Raw genomic sequence first — 22,037 nt, 5'->3', positions numbered from 1 at the left:
TAACTGGTAAGCACGCTGTTTGGTTTGGCTCATTTGTATGTATATAGCTGAATCAAGAAAACATGCTTGCTACGGAACAGAAGAGACGTAATGTGCTGTTTATTGACACACGCACCGAGGCATTGGTAGTAAAAACAAATGAAGCAGTGTAATTAGCTTTCACGTTCACAACGGGATTTAATGGGTGTTTATTGTCCGCAGGGTGGAATTTAGAAGAACTTCCCATAGATTTGCCATGATTAAATTACCTCCCATAGTTCTGCTGGAAGAGTATGCATTTTATGCTTGCAGAACAAAGAATCTTTATGTTCCAAAGGTAATTTTGTAGGAATTCTCTGTTGGCTAAAACAATGTGGAAAATCCATGCTTCTTCGATGACCTGAAGGAGTGACATTTCTGCTTGTTACTCATGGTACAAAAGTGATTCTGTGTGCCACGTACTCTACATAGTAATGCTGGCAGAATGTGTTGGCCATCTGCTCTGGTCTTGTGTGTTCAAGGTCACAGATTTTTGTCCAATTTGCCACTGAGCCTCACAGTAGCTACTGCCTGTGTGAGGTGTTACCTGGAAAAGCAACAAGGCTGAGGGGCATCGAGGGATGGCAAAATCATCCATGTCAGAAGCTTGTTGGGGTGGGCCCTCCATCCCTATCATGTTGTTTGACTTGGTCTCTGCATTTGCCTCAGTCATTTGATCTTTGAATGATGACCTAGTTTAAAAAGTCTAAAATTCAAGCCTGTGACCAAAATTATATCCTCGTTATCCAGAGCTTTGAAATTCACAGTCTTGCTGCTTTGGAGCATGTCATGTGCTGTAGCTGCTTGTCTGCTAGGTGACTTTTTCTTCAAAAAGAAGTTAGAAGCACATGGAATTACAACATCTGCTAAGTATCATTTGGAGGCATCAAGCTTGTTAATCCAGCCCTGGTTTTATCCTCATCTCTGAGCTTTAGCCTCATTTTGAAAGGTTTATACTTCGTTTGGTATCTAGGCAAAGAGCATCATAGATAGAGTGAAGTCATCTTGCTGATTGTGACCAAGTGACAGAAAGCAGCTGTTAATGGAACATGCAAAGCATCCAGGTAATGTCTCTGTAGAAATAAATTAAGAGTGTAATCCACAGAAGACAAAACATTTGATGACAAAATTTTCCAGTTCCAATTCTGTGCCACTAAAACCTTAAACCAAAGTGCTCTGCAGGGATTCAGATGCTCTTCCTCAGGAAAATCCAAGAAGCATTTTGTGAGGGACAGTTCCAACATATTCAAAGTCAGCAGAGTGCTGGAGGCTGAGTGTTGTGTCCTGTGTTACCTGACAATTAGAGAGTGCATTTGAATGAGCTGCTGAGAATGGGGTTTGAATGGCAGCAGTGTGCCTGCTGTGCTGGAGCTCAGTGCTGGGCCTTGGGACATACCTGGCTTTGATGTCTGGATTTGTCTTTTCCAAACTCAAATAGTGAATGAAGAAAAGGGCTCAGAATATCACTGTGCTAGGTACATGGCAGCTATAGCAAAGTTGCATATATCTTTATAAGTAGGATTTGTGCGTGTAGGATGTGAATATGGCTGAGTGATCACCACCTGCTTGTTGGCCCTACAAGTCTCCATCTGTAGGAAATGTCACCTGTTGGCTATTTCTTGTGATTTCCAATGATTTTGTCTGTTGGTGTTGGCAAATTGTTGCAGTTAAGGGACAGTGCCTGATGCTAAACACAAACCCAGTGCATTTCAAGCATCTGCAGGCACTAGAGTTCTTTGTTCTGGCATACAGCCCCTAAAGTTTATTGGCTCTGGCAGTTTCTTCTGAAGTATTTTTCTGTTACTGCTGCACACTTAATTTTTCCTAAGTTCTGTAATTGGATTAAGGCTGCTACTTCCAGTGATTCTTATCTCATTTGAACAACTGACATTTTTTTTGTTCTCAGGAGACTTGTGTTTTCTGTAGCATTTTTCAACATGGATTTATTTTAGGTAATGTCTTGATTTGCACAGTAGTACAAATTATTTATTGATGTTCACTTCCTTAAAAGCTTTCAGAAATGAAATAGAACGTGGACTTGGATCCTTAGGAAAGTAGAACTGAACGATATTAAGTGGGTTTTATTACAAATAAATATTTATGTTCAGTTCTGGCTCAACACATTGTTCCATGTGCTATTCGGACAGTTTTGATCACTTTTTTTTCTTGCTAACTGATGTAATTTTGAATTGGTGTTGGTGTTTTCCTGTTTACTTCAGCAGGATCAGGGAAGAGGTTTGGCATATTCATCCTTAACATAAGGAAGATGTTCGTGATGTGTTAAAAGAGAATCCCAAAGTCCTGTATGAGGAGGTTGCATTCCATTCTCCATTACTTACCTACCCATATTTCTAAGCTATTACAGGAAAACTCTTCATGTGCTCTATTGCATTCCTGTGGTGCAAGCGTTCTCAGCATGAACGCTTTAAAAACAGATGAATCTCACAGGAAAGGACTTAATAAATACCTGAGAGACATTTCTCTCACTAAAAATAGAAGACTGTGGCTGTACTGTTTTCTGTATCTTAACTGGTTTTTGTACCAACATCATTTTGTCTCCTTTGCAGGCAGCTCCAGCAGCAGCAAGCAGAACTTGAAGTACATCAGAGAGATGGGCTGTCATCCTATGATTTGTCTCAGGTGAAGTTTCTCACAGCAGTTTTTATATTTGTGCCTCTAATCTCTTAAAATGTAAAGCATGGGCAGATTTCAGCAACATGAAAGATGCAGCGTGACCGTTCCTGACCTCTGTTTTGGGAAATGCAATGGAGGGACTTACCTTCCTCTGTACATCTCAGCAGGTGCCTGTTCCAAGTATACCAGCTAATGTTCACGAGGGTGGAAAGTCTGTGGAAAAGCCAGATGCTATCTTCTCCCAGGAGCGAGATCCTAGATTTGCTGAGATGTTTGCTGGAATAACTGCTTGTAAGTGGTGTTTAATTTTTCATACTGGTTTAAGTTTGGTTACATGAGCACAGCCATGGGAGAATGTACAGAGAAATTTCCAGCAAGGTCAGTTTGCAGCATGTTTCCAGAATTTGTCTTTAGTTGATATTTCCCCCAGAGTTGATGAAGAGTAAAACTCAAGGAGTAAGAATGACTGTCGTGTGACCAGAGTTACTTACTGCTGTTAGTTTCATGAGGGGATCTTAAACATTGTTCATAGATACTAAACATACTGAGCAGAACGTTCAGTTTCCAAGTATATTTTTTCATTTTCATTTCATTTTTTCATTCTGGGTGATCACAAAATGCCCTCAGTGAAGGATTTCCCAGCCCTGATTCAAGAGGTAGCAGCCAGTTTGTCAGTTGGGCAGACATTCCTCAAGCTCACCTCAGCTTATGTTGCCTGTTGCCTTGACAGGCAGGAGTCATTGAGAAGACTGACAGCTGAAGGGTCATCTGAAATTTATCTGTAGGAAATAAGGCTCGTTATTTCCACTGCTTGTGGAAGAACTTGTTAATTGTTTATTGTTCTTAACTGTCCCCACTGAAAAATAGAAGTTTTTACATTTGTTTTAAATAAATCAATGTGCAAGTGTCAGGCAGCACATGAAGGAAACAACCCACGGGGTTTGGCTCCAGGGGTGTTCAGAGATGACCTCACTGCACTGGTTCCTTGGGTCTGTCATGGCCTTTTCTGATGGAGAAGGCAGTGCAGCTGCAGGATAGCTGTGGTACTCTGTCCTCTTCTTGCTGGGACCTCTCTGTTATTCCTCTTCATCCTTTTCTGTCTACTCTAACAGTGAAATCTACAGCTGAGGCCGTAAAAGGGGTTCATTAGAAGGTAGCAAGACTTTAACCTTTAACACTAAAATATGTTTTCCCAAGCAAGAACATTCTGCTTTTTGGCTGCCTCACTGGCAGCTCTCAACTGTGGGGAGGGGTTAGGATTAAGGGTACAGCATGCTGTGAGGTAGCTGAGAGGTTATGTTCTTGGAAATGCCATTTCTCTTTTTATTCTCATCAATTTACAGGGTATGCTTTTTTTGGTACGTCCACCCTGTCTGAATTTCTCATGGGAGCTGTGATCAAGGTCTTCTCTGAATGATAAAAAGAAATGGTTCTCAGTTGGAGATGAGATAGGCTATCCAAAACCAATATTGACAGACCTGCGTGCTGCTTGCGAGACATTTTCATTATGTTGATCCCAGATCCCATGCTCTGCTCTGTTCTGTAAAAATACAGGTTTGGCACACAGGGATTGTTGGATAATCACATGCAGCAGCCACACATAATTAAAAAACTGAGGTGGAGGGAGGAGGGCTGGCTTCACCCATTCATACAGGTGCCTTGTGGTGCAGTTCTGACAGAGATGTTCTTTCTGCAGGCAGAAGCACTGGTCCTGCTACCAGAAGAGCAATGGCTGACCAGTAATGGGACCTCAGTGCAGGGAAGGGATAAGGATGTGTGTAAGGCATCAAAATGAAATAGATATGCAATGCTGTACTGTAAGGGCAGTGAAGTAGTGTGCCATATCAAGAATGGGAAAATGAGTTATTAAACCTGATTTAGCTGCTTGCAATTAGTTTAGCTGTTCCCTTTGTCTTGGCTTCATCCTGCAGCATGGAGCCACTAGCTGCCATGGTAGCTTTTCTCCACGTGAGGAGTTAGAGTTTGTGTAAGGCATTCTCAATATTGCTGTTGAGACATTTTCAAATGGCTAAAGTAGCTACAGGATTTTGGCTTGGTCTCTTCCAGCCCTGAGATCTTGGTATCCTGGTAGATGGAGGCCTTAGGAAATGAGAGATCTCAAGCAAGAATTACACTACTGGAAAAGAAAGAACAACAAAAGAGGCAAAGTCATTTGCCCTTCTTGAAGATGTCCTTACCCATATCCATTCTCAATTAGTCTCTCCTACCATATGCACAACTTTCTCTAGCCCTTGTCCTTATTTCTCCCTGCTGTTTTTATATCACAGTGTAGGTTTGCAGCCCAGACTTGCTGTCTGTGCTGAGCAGATGTAGCCAGTGAGGAGTTTCTGCAGTTTTCTACACTGAAGAGGGAAAGCAGTGCCAGCTTGCATCAGTAGCATACATACTCCTTCTCTGAGGTTCTTGTGAGGTAATCTGAGGTGACATCTTCATTTGGGAAGGAGATCTTAGATACCTTATTAAGAAAATAACATAATAAAAACTTGGATCCAACAGTGAAGAGGCGGTGTGTATTGGAGACCTTTGATGAGCCAGGCTCACAAGGTCTCATAAACTTAGAGAGAACTAAAAAATACTTGTACTGCTATGAGTTGTGTGGGCCTTGTGTCCAGGAGGGCACTGTGAGTGGGAGTGTGAAAAGAGCCTCTGAGGAGGCAGACTTGATTTCTGGGCCTGTCAGAAGTGCAACAGGTGATTGCAAAGCCATCTGTGAGCTGTGGGATGTTTTACACTTGAAGATAGTAAGGGAAAATGGGGAAAGTGAGTAAAGGGTGGTGGAGCAGATCTTTCAATTATTTTAAGAGAAGTAAATAGTAGTGCTGTTTCCTGGGCTTTAGAATGATTCAGTGCAAGAAGATTAAATGAAGGGTCTGAATGGCATTGTTTCCTAATTCAACTAGAGATTGATCTAATTCAGCTAGAGATTGATCTCCAGTTACCACATTAAGAGCAGACAATAAAAGTTAATAGCATTTCCATGTATTACTCACTATGCTACTCTGCCTTCCCACACCACCTCGATGCCTGCACCATGTTTCTTGGCTCCCCTGAGCCACCCATAGAACTGTTGGCTGGATGGGGCAGTTACTCTCTGATACAATTCCTTGGTGCATTTAACCCTGCTAGTACCTCTGTACAAACAGGCTGCAAGATCTGGAGCAGCTTCCAGTGGGCACCATGAAGGTCTGGACTGTATGGCTGTGGGGCACATAGCAGTGTCACAAACAATAGCATTAACGAGGTACATCCTGGGGGAGGGCTGTGAAGTACACACAAACCAGCTGTGCCTCTCATTTCATATTGAATTGTCACATGGCTCTTTTGTGTCATAATATATTCCACAGGGCTTTTCCATAAAAGTTTAAGAAGGGAAGAGCAATCCCTGCTGTGTGTATACGTTGCTATTTTCTTTAAATAATTCTTCTCGTCTCCTAAACACTTCTTTTTCTTGGATTTGCTTTTCTTTTGTAGCAGATAAAAAAATGATGGCCTCAGCATCCACAGCAGGAAACCAGCAGCTGTACTCACAGGGAAGCCCGTTTCAGCCAGGACATTCAGGAAAGAGTTTCAGGTACTGTAGTCCAGATCCTGAGCACATCAGCTTATTGACTGGAGTGGGAGTTGTTTCCTTTAGTTTGAGGGAAACCACACCAACCTATAGCAAAAGGGCTTTCTTTGCCTGTATGAACTTTTCTTCTTGTGTCCTTTGCTCCTGCATCGTGTCTCTGCATCTGGCTTACAAGCAGATTTGTTTCTCCCTGATAAAAAATAGCAACTGGGAAGTAGATAGTTGTTGCTGTGATGATGTCTTTGGAAAAAGCTAAGAAGCAGTAACAAATCGTAAAGGCAAGTAAATCTGAGAGGTAAGGGGGCAGGCTCACATGTGTGCCTGATGAATATTCACCCAGCCTAGAAAGGTGCACAGATTCACCCAGAGCTGCCAGTATCTGTGCAGCCTGCATCAAGGTCAGTGATCCAGCCTAGTGGACTCCACTTTTTAAGGGAGCAGAACTTAGATTTTAGAATGCCAGTATGCTTGATAGTTCTGTACTGTTGCAAGTCATTTTTCATTAACACAGAATGAACAGTTTTAATGTGATTTTGATTCTGAAAATTTCAGTATCTGTAATGCTATTTGTACAGAGAGTATATCCTACAAGCTGGGAACTGTTTCTGTTTCTTTAGTTCATCTGTGGTACATGTGCCTGGTGTGAACGACATCCAGTCTTCTTCATCAACAGGCCAGAATCTGACACAGATATCTCGCCAGCTCAATCAGAGTCAGGTTGCCTGGACAGGAAATCGCCCACCGTTTCCAGGACAGGTATCAGTCAAAGCTGTTCTGTTTTCATAGTCATTAGAGATTTGCACCCCCTCTTCTTTTTACATAAGAATTGCTAAACCTTGTTTATAACTTGATTAAATGTACTTTACTTCTGTTGCTTGTTCTCAGAGATAAATCTGTTCCTCCACTTCTTTTTCTTGACAGGTTATAATGATTTGAGACAGCAGCCCTATGTGTGGCTGCATTTAGTTTGTAAAAATGTTAGTGATAGTGACAGTCACTGTGCTGCTGTAAATCCCAATAAAAGGTCTCAGTCTAGCACTTCATTTTTGTGTGTGCACCGAATGAAATTAAAGAGGACAGCTGTTATGGTCTACTGTTAGGCTCATACATTAATTCTTTCTTGCATCCAGCAGTATTACCCAGAGTTAGCAGCACAGTCAGCAAGTGCTACGTACAAACACAGGCATGAATTCAGAGCAGAGGGTGCTGAACCCATTGCCCTTCCATTACAACTGCCCGGTGCTGCTCACACTGTGCTGCATGCTGGAGGAGACAGCACATCTTTCCATTGGATGCCCTTCCAGCAGCATCAGGGCTATGTTAGCCCAGAAATCACCTCTTGTTAACAAGAAGAAAGTGTTTCAAAACAAGGAATAGTATGAAATAACCATGTTCTGTCTGTCATCAATGGTGTTCCTATTCACTAACTTTCCACTGTTAGGTAGGTGAGAATGGCATCTTAGGCTGGGTGCTAAATACCTTTTGAGTTACCGAGTTACTTCCACACTGAACACACTGATGCTGCCTAGTCCTCAGTGTGCCATGGTTATTCTGTCACACCTGTTCAATCAAATTCATTTGTAAGGTTGGCACTTTGTTGAATAATATGGAGAATTCTGTAAGTGATGTTAATTGATATTAACATATCTTAAAAAATAATAAAAATTACTTATCCTTCTTGCTGTCAAAGTCAACAGAGTTTATATGTGAACGTGACGAAATTGGAATTCATTCAATTGTAAATAAATAGTTAAGCCTTGAAGAAGTAACACATGTTCTCATTGTCACTGTAAAAACCTTTAGAAATGGACGATGTCTTAGGTTGGAACTGAGCTGAAGAATTAATAGCATCACCATCACATGACATGCCTGTTGGGATCTCTCTTCCTCCCCCAGGTTCCTTGTGTTTGTCTGAGAGTAGCTTCACTTGGGTGCATTGATTGCCAGTAACAGCTCACATCATATCCAGAGATGTAATCACCTTTAATTTCTATTTGTGGAACTGGCTGGGCAGTGTGTTTTTCTTGGCATTGCTGCATTTGTTCATAATGCAGGGGATGGGAAATAGTTTATTAGCAGATTTTATCTGTAGTGTTACATGCTGTTGTAGCACATGGTTTTGGATGACACACTTCACCTCCCTTAGTCTCAGTGTACATCTCAAAGCATTCTTGCAGCATTTAATCATTTGTATAACATTCTTGGAGATCCTGTGATGAAGACGTTATGTAGGTGAAAATGACAGCGAGTTGCTTTTTAATACCCTTGAGTTAATTTGGCTGCCCAATTAAATCCAAGTTGGACTGTTTATTCCCTACTCCCGGGACACACTAGTTCCCAAATTTTTTACAAGGCAAAATAACTTTGTTATCTTCTTTGGCCAATTTTCCCAAGCACTGGTGACTTGAGTCATCTGGAAACTCTGTATATTCTATGAGACAGACAGATAACTGATTTGCAGTGTGGCACTGCAAAATCAAAACACGTGGGAAGTCATTCTTCACAGCTCAAACTGAAGTTTGAGATTAATCCTTGCAATAGAGGTGAAGGAAATCTTGTTTTTACCAGTAGCTTTTTAATGACTGTGTGTAAATTAATAAGCAAGAGAGCCTGATTTATAGCTTCTTGTGGTCCTTATGCAGCAGTAAATTGGCTTTGACAGAAATTAAACATGGCTGAGATGGGGATAATGGGCATGTTCATATCTGCAGGATTTATTTAGCCTTTTTGTGTACTGTTAAAAACCTGTGTCTGCTGAGCTGCTCCTCAACAATAAGAATCATTCCTTTCTTTCTCTCCCTATTCCTCAGCAAATTCCTTCTCAGTCAGGCAAGGCTCAATCATCTCCCTTTGGGATTGGAACAAGTCACAGCTACCCAGCAGATCCATCATCATACAGCCCACTTTCCAGCCCTGCCACCTCATCTCCAAGTGGCAATGCCTACTCCAGCTTAGCAAACAGAAGTGCAGGGTTTGGTAAGTTTTGAACGGGGTGGCACAGAAACGCACGTGAAAATGAAGCATTGCAGCATTAACTGGATTTAAAATCCTCCAGCTTTTTCTTTTGGGAAGGTTGGGTTGTGAAAGGGTTCTGCTCTCCCATTTTGCGCACAGCAGACTGTGATAACCTGTTCCCTCTTCATCCAGCAGACTTCAGAGTTGTGACATTTTGTAGTATGAAGTTACATTTTTTTTCTCTGTAAATTATGTAATGAAAGATTCCTAAGTTGCTTGCACCACTAATACATGTCTTTCCAAACTGTAGCCAGAAGGTTCAGTCTGCTTCTAATGATAACACTTAAATGGCACGATCAAATTTACATTCTTTCAGTTTTTCAACTTCTCTGACTTGCATAGTGTTATCCCCTTGTCTGGGGATGGCTTGGGTTTGGCTGGACACAGGATTTTCTGTACCCACGCTGCCATGAGCCTGATCAGAGAAAGTGCCATGCTGGGAAATGCTTTTCCTATTGTCTGACCCCTTGGTGAAGATTTCTGGACTTCAGCAGCACAATAAGATTGAAGAGTAAAAAAAAGTGAAGATTCACCATTGATAAACACACATGGAGTGATGAAAGGTGTTGCTGGCTGGCAGTAGTCTGCAATTTCAGAAAGCTCAGGTAGCATCATGCTAATGTGTGCAGTTTTTCACTCCTGTCTCAGGACTACAACGAGAGCAGCTCCGTGGCAGATCAGCCTCCCTGAGTTCAGACCTGTGCTGCACTGCTTGGAATAAGTACAGTGGAATGGAGCTTTTCCCACAGAGCTTATTCATGACTCCATTTTCATTTCCATTAGGCTTTGTACATTTGTTTATGAGACAGCCTTGCATTTCAGGCCTAAGCTACTTGGCAAGAGCCCTTTCACCTAATGAGAAACATTTCCTGACCTACATCATTTTGGATGCTATTAATAACAACAGCCTTCATAGAGACAAATGTCTTCAACCTCTGGCTTGCAGTCACTGTTTTGCTGAAAAAGGATCATCATTTGCCTCACTGACTTAATTTCAACTTATTCTTCTGAGAAAACAAACATGGCAGTTTTCTCTTAAAGGGTAGCTTAGATGAATTTTATTTTCACCAATAAAGTGAATGTGGGATTTCTGAGTCAGCTGAATTATTGTGTAGTAATGTTAGTAAGGAGGAGCTGTAATTACCTACTTTGGATGTGATAGGAATATGTCACCACGGCCTGTGTGCTCTCCTGTAAAATGTTCATTTTGTCTGTTTTGCTTGGTTTAGCTGGTAGTCAAAAGGACTGAAGCACTGATTAATAGAGTAGTCATTGATTTGACATCATTGAGCCTGATTATTGGAGACCTGACATAACATGGTGCATAGAAGTTTGGTGTCCTTGCAGGAGGGTGCTGATAATCTGGAACAGCCAGATCTACCAAGCTTGGTCCTCTGCAGTGTGGGCAAAAATGGTAGAAATAGCTATTAAAAGGAAAAAAAAAAAGAGAGAAAATATTTACAGGAAAAGCATAAGTGTCTCAGGAAGCTTTGAAAAATGCTACATCATAGAAGGAGAGATGAAAGTAATTAAAACTATCCAAAAATGTATAAATTTGGGGTCAGTTTGTAAAAGTACAGGGTAAAAATGGATTCAGCTGAAGTGTGAGCTGTGGCTGCTCATGCAAAGTGCATGTGTAACAGATGACTGAGTTATAACGTGTGTGGCATCATATTTTTTTTCTGGCAGGTCATTTGGACGAAGTCTGTCTCCCTGAAGTCATCATTTTAGATGTATTTACCATAAACCTTTGCCGTTCTCATTACTTCCTCTGAAATTTACACAGCCTTAGTCTTTAAAAGAAATTATCAGCGTAATAACGTGATAATAATTTGCTATAAGCTGCGTGTTAAATAAATCATTTTGCAGCTGTAGTATTGGCAGAAACGACAGTCTAGTGAACAGCACTCTGCATTTAATACAGCAGTGTGTATGTTTAGTGCAGCAGTGTGTACGTTTAACACAGCAGAGCTGTTGCCTGTTATCTTACTGCTTTTACATCCATATACGAAGTGTGCTTCTCAGAGAGGCATACACACCCACTGCTGGAAAAAGGATTAAGCTTTTAAAGAGATACGTGGATCCTGCAGTTTGTTTAAGTGGAATGGCAAATAAATGGCATTCAGGGTCTTTTTCAGGGGGTCATTTGCCAACATAGGTGTTGGTTGGATGAAGCCTCCAAAGCAGCCTTTCAAGGAGCTGCTCTCTGACTTGTGCCTTTCCTCTCTTCTTCCAGCTGAAGGCGGTCAGAGCAGCAGCCAGTTCCAGGGGAGGCCGTCCGAAGTGTGGTCCCAGTGGCAGAGCCAGCATCACAACCAGCAGAGTGGAGAGCAGCACTCACACCCACAGCCCAGCCAGACCGAGGTGTTCCAGGTGAGCAGAGCCCAGCCAGCCCAGAGTTATTATGGTCACTGCTGCTTCAGATAACGTGGCTGTCGATGAGCTGGGCTGCTAGCAGGGCTTAGAGCAGTTATGTGTTACTGTGTGCTGCTGGGGGTTTGCACTGCTAGTGCCTGCTGTTAGCTAGAGCTGAGTGCTGACTATCAGCTAAAATGTTCTTTTGTTGATGGGGTTTTTTAGTTATTAAAGCGCTTTTTTCCCTGTTCTTGGGGCACGTGTATTTTGAAGAGAAGCCAGGAAATGGTTCCAGAGTCTTTCTTCCCTTGGTGCTGACCTCTAAAATCCCAGTCAAGTCCAATGAGGCTTCTCCTTGACAGTTTAAGCAGGAAAGGAGTCTGATATTGCATAGATAGTGTCCAGTAAATTTTTGAAGCTAAATCGAGTCAGATATCAGATAGCTGGCAAATAATCCTCTTCATCTATCTTTGTTACATCAAATACCATTTTGGGCCATCACTACAGGTGGAGTGAGTCTTTCTAAGTTAACTAATGAGTTCTTGTCTTTGTATAACTTGTTTTTAATGTAGATGAAGACAGTTCACAACAAAACAATGGAGGTAAATGTAGAAAAGACAGCTCAGGCTCTGAGAAGGTGTTGATGTGGAGCACCTGATTGCCTTTTAAACAGTGAATCTCCCTGCAAGACTGGGCTCATGCTCAGTTGCTCTCAGTCGTGCTGCAGAAGAGGCATTAGCCTGAAAATGTTCCTGTGTGAAAGCAGCAGTTCATTCACACAGAGATCACACCACTACTCCTAGAGTACCTGTCTGTGTGCCATGTGGCCCAGGCAAGAGAAATCTGTTGGATCTCTCCCTAAGCAAAGTTTAATCTCTTTGCATACTTTAACTTAAAAGCATCTTCAGGGTAATTCCAGTGGAGCTGATGGCAGCAGAATTCAGTGGCCTGCAGAGACACAGGGCTCCCTCCAGGCACTGACTTGTTTGTGCCTGAGACAAATGCTATGTCCCAGCAAATGTTTTATGATATTATGGGAATTATGATATTATGGGAAAGGAGTGCCAAGGATTAAAGGGGAAAAAGGAAGAATTGGTTTCACCTGCAGAGTACTTGCAGGCAAGTTTGTGTTTGAAGGGGGGAGGGGTTTAGGGCAATGACTGGATGTGATGAGGAAGGTGGATGTGCTCAGTTGAAAGGCCTCCAAGAAATTGCTTGGGCTTTTTGTGCCTGAAGCCAGCCCTAGGTTAGGGGGACATAAGGAGAGAGGCAAACGCAGAAGAGGAGCTATCCCACTGGACTTCAACTGAGGAGATGTTACCACTGAGGCCCCAGCAGCAGAAATGCCTTGAAAGGGATGGGGATTTAAACAGGTGGGGGCAGATAGAGCTTCCCTTTGCATGGAGAGTAATGTGGGGAGAGAGAAAGGCTGACCCTGGCAGCTTGGAAACTGCTACTTCTCCCCACCACCTTGTTCTCCACCACTGGCAACAGTGCTGCGGAGAGTTTGGATGGATTTTAATCTTCCCTATTTTTGGGGTGACTTCTCCGTCCACAGTTATTCTCAGCAGTTATTCCTTCACGGAGCAGATCTTGTGTGTTTTCTCTGTTTGCTCTTTGGATTTTGTTTTATTGTAAGGATAATGAACCATCCATGGTGAAACTTGGCTTTACAGTAAGAGCTTATTATTGTTAGGACTGACAGGAAAAGCAAGTGTAAACTCTTAGTTTTCTCAGCAAGAGATGTCTTTTCCCTGTGGCTTCAGTCTCCAGCTGAGAGGAAAGGTTTGGTATTTTTGAAGCCTCCTGCAGGGAGCTCACTTGGCTCGAGACACGTGGGAGCAATTACCATAAAATCCCATTTCTTCTGAGAAGTTTCCACCATTTCCTCTGCCACTGAAAGCACTGAAGGCTGCTTGGGCAGCTTGTCAGACAGGGTGGGTGTCCAGGCTTCAGTGTCCCTCAGAGCAGCAGCACTTACAGAGCACACGTTCCCCCCACCGTGCTGACAGAGCAGGAATTCTTGTTGGTAGGGTGCAGGAGTGTGAGAGACGTTGAATCCTTCCCATACAGTGCTGCCCTCAGTGAAGCTGGACAGTTTCCTTCTCTCCGTATGTAACTGCCCATTACAATGGCAATTGTTTCAGCCTGTGAGGGGTACTATGGGACAGCTCAGCTGTGGTTTACTCAGAGGAGCAATCTAAAGCTGAGGTCCCACATCGTGTTCAGAAAGCTCTGGCAAAACATAAGCAGCATGTAAACCTTACCCAGTGCCCCGCACAGGTCCGTTCTCACCTTATTTCCATAACCCTTTGCCTTTTCTGTCTTTGCACTGAAAGAATGAACAGGAAACAGCTTGTATCTGGATAACGTGTGACACATCACTTTGATTTCTCCTTACCATGCAGGACATGCTGCCAATGCCGGGGGATCCAACACAGGGTACTGGCAACTACAACATAGAAGATTTTGCTGATCTGGGCATGTTTCCACCGTTCTCTGAATAGCTTGTGAAGCAGAAATGGAAGCTCTTCTTCAAGGCCATTTCAGTATATTTTTGGCTCTGCTTTTTCTGTGTTGCATTTCTGTAGAAGCTACTAAAGCAGAAGATGCATTTCTCATATTTCAGATAGTGGTGTAGGGCTTGCTCTCTCCTCCACGGGGTGGATTAGTGCGGACAGAGGAGCTCCAGCTCTCCTTAGTGTTCATTGACAGCTCCATTATTTTTTTTGTTTTATTGTCATCTACCTCAGAGATGAAAAACTTCATTTGATTAACAAAAAAAAAAATCTCTGAGTCTTAAATATTTGAATGTGACTGATATCTTAATATTTGCTTTGAATGGTAATTTTTAAATAGGTAACAGAGTAACAAAGACTAACAGAGGAAAGGTAAGGTAATGTGTTGTTACAGTGCCTACCACTCAATTTTGATGCCTTGCTTTAAGCCTAAGTTTCTGGAAGCAGAAAGAATATTCTGTTTTCTTTAATTCTGGTAGTTTTTAGGTCATTTTAAATGTGAGATTAAGCAACATAATGTAGGCCTCTCTCACCAGAAAATTCAGCTCCAGCTTTTCTAACTTAAACTTGAATGTGTGTACATTTTGGTACTTTATGTATATCTTGTGCTGTATGAAGTGATTTCCTGTACTGGTTTCTTTTGCCTTTTAATAGGGTCTATTCTGGAGTGTACTGAGAAGGCTGACAGTGTGTGGAGGCTTTAGATATTGCAGGAGTCTCCATCACTTCACATCATGTTCTTACTTTTAATTCAGGTGGTTCTCTATTCAGAACAAGCATTTACTTACAGAAGCTATGAGTCTGTTTTTGCACTGAATTGAGGCCTGTATAACTCTACATGTTTCTCACTGGCTGCTTTAATTTCGATTGTTCTTGCTCTCCTAAAAATACAGCCTCGTGAAAATGGCTGTAAACACATCAAGATTGCAGTTTCTATATTAGCTGTATTTCCTTTCTGTGAAGTACTTTTTATACTGTGAAGGCTCACGTTTCAGCAGTGCAGGGTGGTGGCCTATTACAGTGAAATCATTCAAGCTCATCTGCTGCAAGCAGTGAGATGGTTTTGTAGCGTATACTTTTTTAGAGTTGGTAATGGATATCAGTTGGACTCTTGTCCACTGCGTACACAGTGATAACTTGAATTTTTGCTTGGATTCCCAAGCAGTCATTTCTGTTAAACCCTGTTAACCTTTTTCTGCTAAATATTGGGTTTTCATCTTACCAAGTGTTTTGAGGACTGGCTATTCTCAATGCTGTGTGCTTTTCCACAGAGGTAAGTTCATCATCCATCCTCTAGAGCTAATCATCTACCATTATCCGTTCATTGGAAATGTGGTAGAAAGTTTTTTATTTGTTATCTCATACGTATGATGAGTTACAAGAGGTTGGGTTTGTAAGCTCAACTTTTTTATCCATTTCTTTTAGGGTAGGAGAAGGAATTGCTCAGAAAGGGCAAGGAGCCTGGAGTTCCTGCATGCAGATTTCCTGCAACCTTTTGAGGTTGAAAGATGGAAGCCAGGCTTTGGGAAGGAGTAGGGTGAGCTTTCCAGAGCCTTTGGCATATTCAGGAGCTGCCGTGGCCCTTGAACAGGAACTCTCATCTAGATCCCAGGGTCCACAGCCCCACATCTAGATCTTAATGTCCACAGCAATTCATAGGCTTCACAGCACTGCAGTCCAGTTTCTCCTAGCTCCTCTTGAATCGTGGGCAGTGTTCCAATGGGAAGGACCATGTGCATTACTGTAGTTCATTTTGCCAGGATACCATCTTGGGAAAGCAGGCAGGCCCGTCCTGCAGCGTGCTGTGGTGTCATGCTGAAAGGCAGTGTGTGCTGCCAGGCCAGCAGGCACACGGGGTCCGTGGGGTGTTTTTCCACCTGACTTTGCTTCCCCAGCCCCCAGGCAGAACAGTTTTTAATATCCAGGAAGAGCCTTTTCTAATTTTTCTCTTGCCAAGTCTGGGACCAATCTCTTATCCTACGTGCAAGTGGGGCTAGAGACACTTTTTTGTAGGAAATGTTTTGGTATATCTAGATGCAGTACTGCAGAGCCCTCAGATCTCCTGGTCTGTACTTACCTCACCAAAATCCCACGGAGAACAAACAACAAATCATCTCTCTTCTCTCCCAGGGGTAGGGAGAGTACCTTCTTAGATGAGCAAGCCATGCACTGAACGCACAATTCATTTGAATGCATGAATGTTAATTCTCTCGGAGCCTTCTCCCTTCCCACCCATGCTGCTCAAGAGAACGACTGCTCACTGAATTACGTAAACCAAATGCTGCTGTCCTCAGAGAGAAATTCACTATTTCTGAAGAAGGTACCTCAGTGCAGTGCGGGCTGGGGGAGGCAGGGCCAGCATCTGCACGCTTCAGTAGGGAGCAGCAGTCTGTAGGATCTGACCATGAGGCAGAGAGCAGCAGATGAGCAGTTTCTGCCTCTGTGCAGGAGATGCTGGAGGTGGTACCTTTCAGTTCTTCTAGAATTTTTAAAACCATTAGTCCGTGAAGTGAAAAATGAATCAAAAAATTCTATTGCTCTTTTTTATTTTACCCAACAGACGGTTCTAAGCACATTTATAATCTATTCTTGCTTCTGAATCCAGTCTAAAAATAAGATATATGCAGTTGTCTTTATCCTAGTATCAGCAATGATGTCTTTGCCTTAGAATCACAGAATGGCTTGTGTTGGAAGGGGCCTCGGATGTCACCCAGCCCCAACCTCTGCCATGGGCTGGGTGCCCTCAGCAGACCGGGCTGGGGCTCCCTCAGCTCTGGGCAGCCTGAGCCGGGCCCTCATCGCCCTCTGAGCAAAGAATTCCTCACATCTAGTCTAAATTTCCCCTCTTTTAGGTTAACACTGTTCCCCCTTGCCCTATCTCACATAGACAGGATGTGACGGTGCAGTTCACAGTGCACTGTTAGCAGAATCCAAGCACGTCTTCCCTTCTTTTATTTGCTTAGTGTTTTCTTTGTTGTTTTGTTCCATACAGCGACATGCCAACATGCCTGAGGCATCAGGGCATGGGCAGCTGCTTCTCATCTGGAAGCCCCCACCTTTCTGTTTGGGAAAGGGGATGGCTGCTCCATTAAGGGGCAGTGAGGATGGTGCCAGGTCGGGGTTTTCCCTGCGAGTCATCCATTCCTGCACTTCTTTCTGCTTTCTGCCCTTCCTCACCACTGCATTCCCGTAGCTCCTTGCCACGCACACGTGGGGAGGTGTGAGCAGCCCTTCCCAGCGAGGAGGGAACTTAGTGAGCTTCAGGTTCAGCAGCGCTGTGCTTCTATCTCAGTGACCACGCAGGTTTGGCATCTGTCAGTGTCAGTGGTAGCTGCTCTGCAAGGCCCTGGCCCAGCTCTTGTGGCAGCTGAGCTGTGCCACATCTTTTTGTCCCGTGTTTGGCTGCTAAAGCAACTTCCTGTGGAGTGTAGCTGGCGTTGTAAAGCGCATTTGGAATGCTCACGTCTTTACTCTGTGCCATTGGTGTAACTTTGCTGCTGCTTTGGCTGCCAGTTTCTAGAATCTCACAGGTGGTGGATTTCTTGTTCCTTTTGTGTGTTCATTTCTAAGCCGCAAATAAAGCTGTGATTTGTGATCAAACTGTGTTGCAAACACAGCGTTTCTCGAAACCGCATCTGCTGCTTTTTAAACTGCAGATAGTAACGGTGTGGGGGAGCTGCTTCCACGCGTGGGCTCATGGGCTGAGGTTTCAGGTAGTGAAGTGTGCAGCTCCCTTTGCTCGAACGAGCTGTCCTGTTTAACGAGACGGACTCCATCGCGTTCGTGTTCCATGCGCAGTACCCATGGTTATGCTTTACCCAGGCAGTCCCATTCGTAGCTTTGTTGCCTTTTTTTTTCCCAGTCGTTGAAGTACAGTATGAAACTGTAAATACTTCTTGCAGTACTGCCTTTTTAACTCTTCCTTACTTTCGGCACAGTGTTAAATAGTGTTGGATTTACCCAATTGCTCTGACATATATTTTTATACATAGGTGTACTCTTTTCTGGAGAATGATACAGCCATGTCGTCATCAATGCCTTACCAGTGTCATACTGCTGTTGCTCTCTGTTTGCAAGGTACCAGGGTGGACTAACTTCTGGTTGGGATCTTTTTCCTGGCAGTGCTCAAGGTGGGATCCACGTGATGTTTGCCAGTCCCCTTTTTTGCAGTTGTAAACGGTGAGGAGAATGTGAGCTTTGTGTTCTTTCTATCGTTGGAGCAAATGAAAGGTGATGGCGTTTATTTGTCTGTAGAAGGTCGGCTCTTTTCCTGCTCTAAGCCAGAGTGCATTTCATGGAACTGATGACTGTGGGCACTGATTACTTTGTGTGTATGAATGGTCTTTAAAAAAAAAAAATGGAAAAAAATGACAAAAAAAAAGCCCTTCCACAAATGGACTTCTGTCACTGTTAGGCACTTGGTTACTTATCTGTTTAAACTCTGCATATTGATGTGAAATTGTGCTGTGGATGAAGTGTATTTTGTACTTCTGGATGTTCTATATTTATGACTAACAAGTACAGAATCAGTTGTGTGGACGTATAACTAATAACTGCCTTTTTAAATTTCATTCAAATAAAAACGTCATGAGCTGTTGTTAACTCCTGTCTTTGGGTAAGTGAGTGCAATCTGCTGCTGGGGGTCGTGGAGTGGGAAGTAACCCTGCATTATGCCAGCAGTCAGACCATCAGGCACCGGCCTTTCCTTTGGAATCTGTTTCTGTGCTGCATGGGAACGTCCCTTTGTATCTTCTTCAGTTCTCCAGGAGAGGAATGGAAGTTTCAGGCATCAGCTTTTGAAAGACGTTCCAGAAAAGTAATTAACAGCCCTGCTCTGCTGATGGTGCTGAGGTGTGTGATTGGGGATCTGTATTGTAGAGTGCTCATTAGGGCACAATTGGTTTGAATTGATTCAGAGTCTGTGGCAATCCTTATTCCCGCTCTAGGGTGACAGCACAGTGCTTTCTTTGTCCACCTTTTGGTCTCATTATTCAGAGTTGAAAAACGCTTGCATCCTTCCCACAAACATCCTGGTGACCTTTGCATACTTTCTTATGTAAAGTGCATTTGCCTTTCACAGCGGTTCTTCATTGTATTTATACTGTATATCTTTGTGTGCTGGATTCATTCTGAGCAGGATTTACCTTGCTAATAAATCCAGAAAGCCGATGACCGGACCACCGCAGAGAGCTGGAGGTGCTGTGCTCCAGGGCGTGCGTTCCTGCTGCAGGGCAGGTGTGTTTTAATGGCCACATGGCATTGCAAGGGCTCTGCCTGTGGAGGACAGGCACAGGCCCCTTTGGGGACCCTGTGGGAAAGCCATTAATCTGCACTCCAGGTGCTCAGCCAGGCGTGCTTCTAGGCGTCGTGGTGACGACTGGCAGTGGAATTGCTGGGACGTGTCAGTTTTGGTGTGGTCTGGTTTTGGAGATGCAGGTGTGGAAGGCAGACAGATGCGCAGCGGTAATCGCTGCAGCTCAGCTTGGTGGGACGCTGTCCGCGTGTAAAGGCTGGCGTGCAGGAAAGAAGCAGCTGATGTGTCCCTGCACTCGCCATGTTTGGCTCTATGGTCTGGCACCAATGACTCATAATAACGGCTTAAGTCTTCGTTATGATGATAGAAATATATTTTTCTTAATTTTTCCATGGGAGCTAATTCTCAGCCACGTTTCCACCAATATAACGTCATAGTTCAGGATGCATTACTCATTTAATTTTCCCACTTTCTCTCCAAGTGGGATATAACAGGAACAGATACAGAGTTCTTCCATCCTTTTTCACCAAGTTTCAGCGGATCCCTGGTTGGCAGTCCTTGGCAGCATCTTTCTTGTTCTGTCCCATATAAAATGAAATAACTTGAGCTGCATTAATGGATTTGGGATCCGGTCCAAAGATTGCTAGGGCATCTTTTCATTAGCTCTGGAAAAAAAAATTATCTTCTAATTATAGACTGGCACTAAATACTAATATACAAAATGTGTCATTTGGGACCCAGCTGAAAATAATGTCATCTGAAGGGTCACACATGGAAGACGCACATGCAGCAGTGCTTAAGTGCAATTACCACGGCTCTTGCAGACAAAATTTAACAGCTGTATACACATTACTGCCATTACAGCCACGCAGGCACAGCTCTGAGGGCAGAAGAGGGCCCCAGAGGTTGGGTATTGGGAAGAATTTCTTCTCAAAGAGCAGTGCTGCACTGGCACAGCTGCACGGGGTGGGGCTGGAGTCACCATCCCTGGAGGTGTTCAGGAGCCGTGGGGACGTGGCACTGTGGGATGCAGTGGTCATGGAGGAGGGTGGGTTGGGGTTGGACTGGGTGATCTTCGTGGTCTTTTCCAACCTTCCTGATACTACAATAACATGGAGAGCTGTCTGAGGTACCCTGGGCTGGGCTGTGGGCACGAGGAAGGATGGAAGCAGGCTGTGTGGTCTGTGGGGGAGCAGCAGTGCTCACAGAGCATCCCTTCTTTTGAAGCCAAGAAGACAGCTCCTGACCTGCGAGCGGGTTCGGGCAGTGGTAATTTACATCACCAGCAGATCACAGTCTCATCCTTTAATACGAAGCGCATAGGTCACTGTGGTTGCCTTGTGTCATTTGGAAGAGCTCTGCTCTGAGGATGTTGGAAAGTGTCTTTGTCATTTTGCCCACAAAGCTCAGGCACTCTGCATTTGCATCCATTGTATTTGCATGGGAAATCAGCAAACCCCGTAAGTGAAAAACGCCTTGGTTTTCTGCTATGCAGCCCTAAAACCAGAAGGGTACAGCCTTGTGAAGAACTCGGAGAACTGATAGTTTGTCAACTTCCAACACTGATGTGTTCCACTGTTCCTTAAAAAGCACATTTGCTGATGTTGGAAAGAAAAAAAAAGGTATTCATTGAAATTAATTAAATCCCTATGAAACATTTAATTACTGAGAACCTACAAAGCATTTAAAACAGCTCAGTGCCTGTAAGACATACTGGTGCTTAATCTGAAGGCGTTTGGAACTGGAGGTTATTTAGATTCTTAACATATTTGTAGTGACCCCCATGATGTGAGGTCAGAGAGCTCAGCGGGGAATCGATGCGAGTTGTCACTTTAATCATTTTAGCCCTAAAGATTCATCGAAGTTGATGCAAACTGACCTAAATTTCCAGGTCCTGCTGAGCTACCGGGGCTGACCTGGATATATTGCCTGGTAATGAAATGCCGTAGCAAACCCACGGAAGCAAGTGTGGATTATATAAATAAGGCTTCTGAGAGATGAAAGCCCTCTCTGGGTAAATGGTGGTGTAGATCACTACAGATACACGTGGCACCTCATCGCAGACTACGCCCACTCCTCTCAGCACATTTCCTCGGACGGATTGGTAACCCCGCTGGTTTTTGCCGTGTGCAGCTGTGTCACTGCAGGGTGGGTGAGCACGTTCTTGCACCGGTGTTAATAAGGTGTCAAGGGAAATTTACAAGACTCTTCTAAAATCAACCAAGACTTCGGTATTGAAAAAGAACTTTGTTAGAGAGCTGGGAGTATCAGACAGCGGGTCCCCACTCCTCTTGCTTTTGTGCTTTTTGCCATCAGTTTGCTTCACAGCTGTTCAGAACTCTGGAGCTGAGCTCCCAGCAACAAGTCCGTTAATAACTTAGGAGTTATTTCCAGGAGCTTCTAAAATTGGGTTAAATGTACCCTGAAGGCTCAAATTTCATTGCTGCTATCCGGAAGAAAGCAATCTCTCTCTCAAAAAGAAAATAGAAGGTTTCAGCTTCTTCTCATGAAGACAGCGTGCACTAAGGATGCTGCTTGTTGGGCTTTTTAGGAGCTCTCCCACCACCTACGACGACATGAGCGGAGCACTGCAGTCGGCGGTGGTAGTGGCAGGGAGGATCTGACTCCTGAACAGCACAGCCACAGCCTATGG

The 22,037-nt window shown here is 43.6% G+C and overlaps 1 protein-coding gene across 5 annotated transcripts in view; it reads left to right on the top strand.

Moving 5' to 3' along the window:
* The window catches only part of ARNT2 (aryl hydrocarbon receptor nuclear translocator 2), a 95,615-nt gene extending 78,797 nt beyond the window's left edge, over positions 1-16,818 (top strand). For 3 of the 5 annotated variants that reach the window (XM_065733978.1, XM_065733975.1, XM_065733977.1), the window contains 7 exons: positions 2,586-2,658; positions 2,817-2,943; positions 6,145-6,244; positions 6,859-6,997; positions 9,052-9,217; positions 11,493-11,629; positions 14,020-16,818. In XM_065733978.1, coding sequence (XP_065590050.1) covers positions 2,586-2,658; positions 2,817-2,943; positions 6,145-6,244; positions 6,859-6,997; positions 9,052-9,217; positions 11,493-11,629; positions 14,020-14,118 — 841 coding nt within the window. In that variant the 3' untranslated portion in view covers positions 14,119-16,818. The remainder of the gene's footprint in view (positions 1-2,585; positions 2,659-2,816; positions 2,944-6,144; positions 6,245-6,858; positions 6,998-9,051; positions 9,218-11,492; positions 11,630-14,019) is intronic. The other 2 variants (XM_065733979.1, XM_065733976.1) reach the window with 1 other exon arrangement.
* Positions 16,819-22,037: the final 5,219 nt, after the last annotated feature.

This window comes from Cyrtonyx montezumae, unplaced genomic scaffold (genome assembly GCF_038088225.1).
Source record: "Cyrtonyx montezumae isolate F1298 unplaced genomic scaffold, pur_monq_1.0 scaffold_17, whole genome shotgun sequence".
NCBI lineage: Eukaryota > Metazoa > Chordata > Aves > Galliformes > Odontophoridae > Cyrtonyx > Cyrtonyx montezumae.
This window is presented reverse-complemented; position numbering and strand designations above follow the sequence as displayed.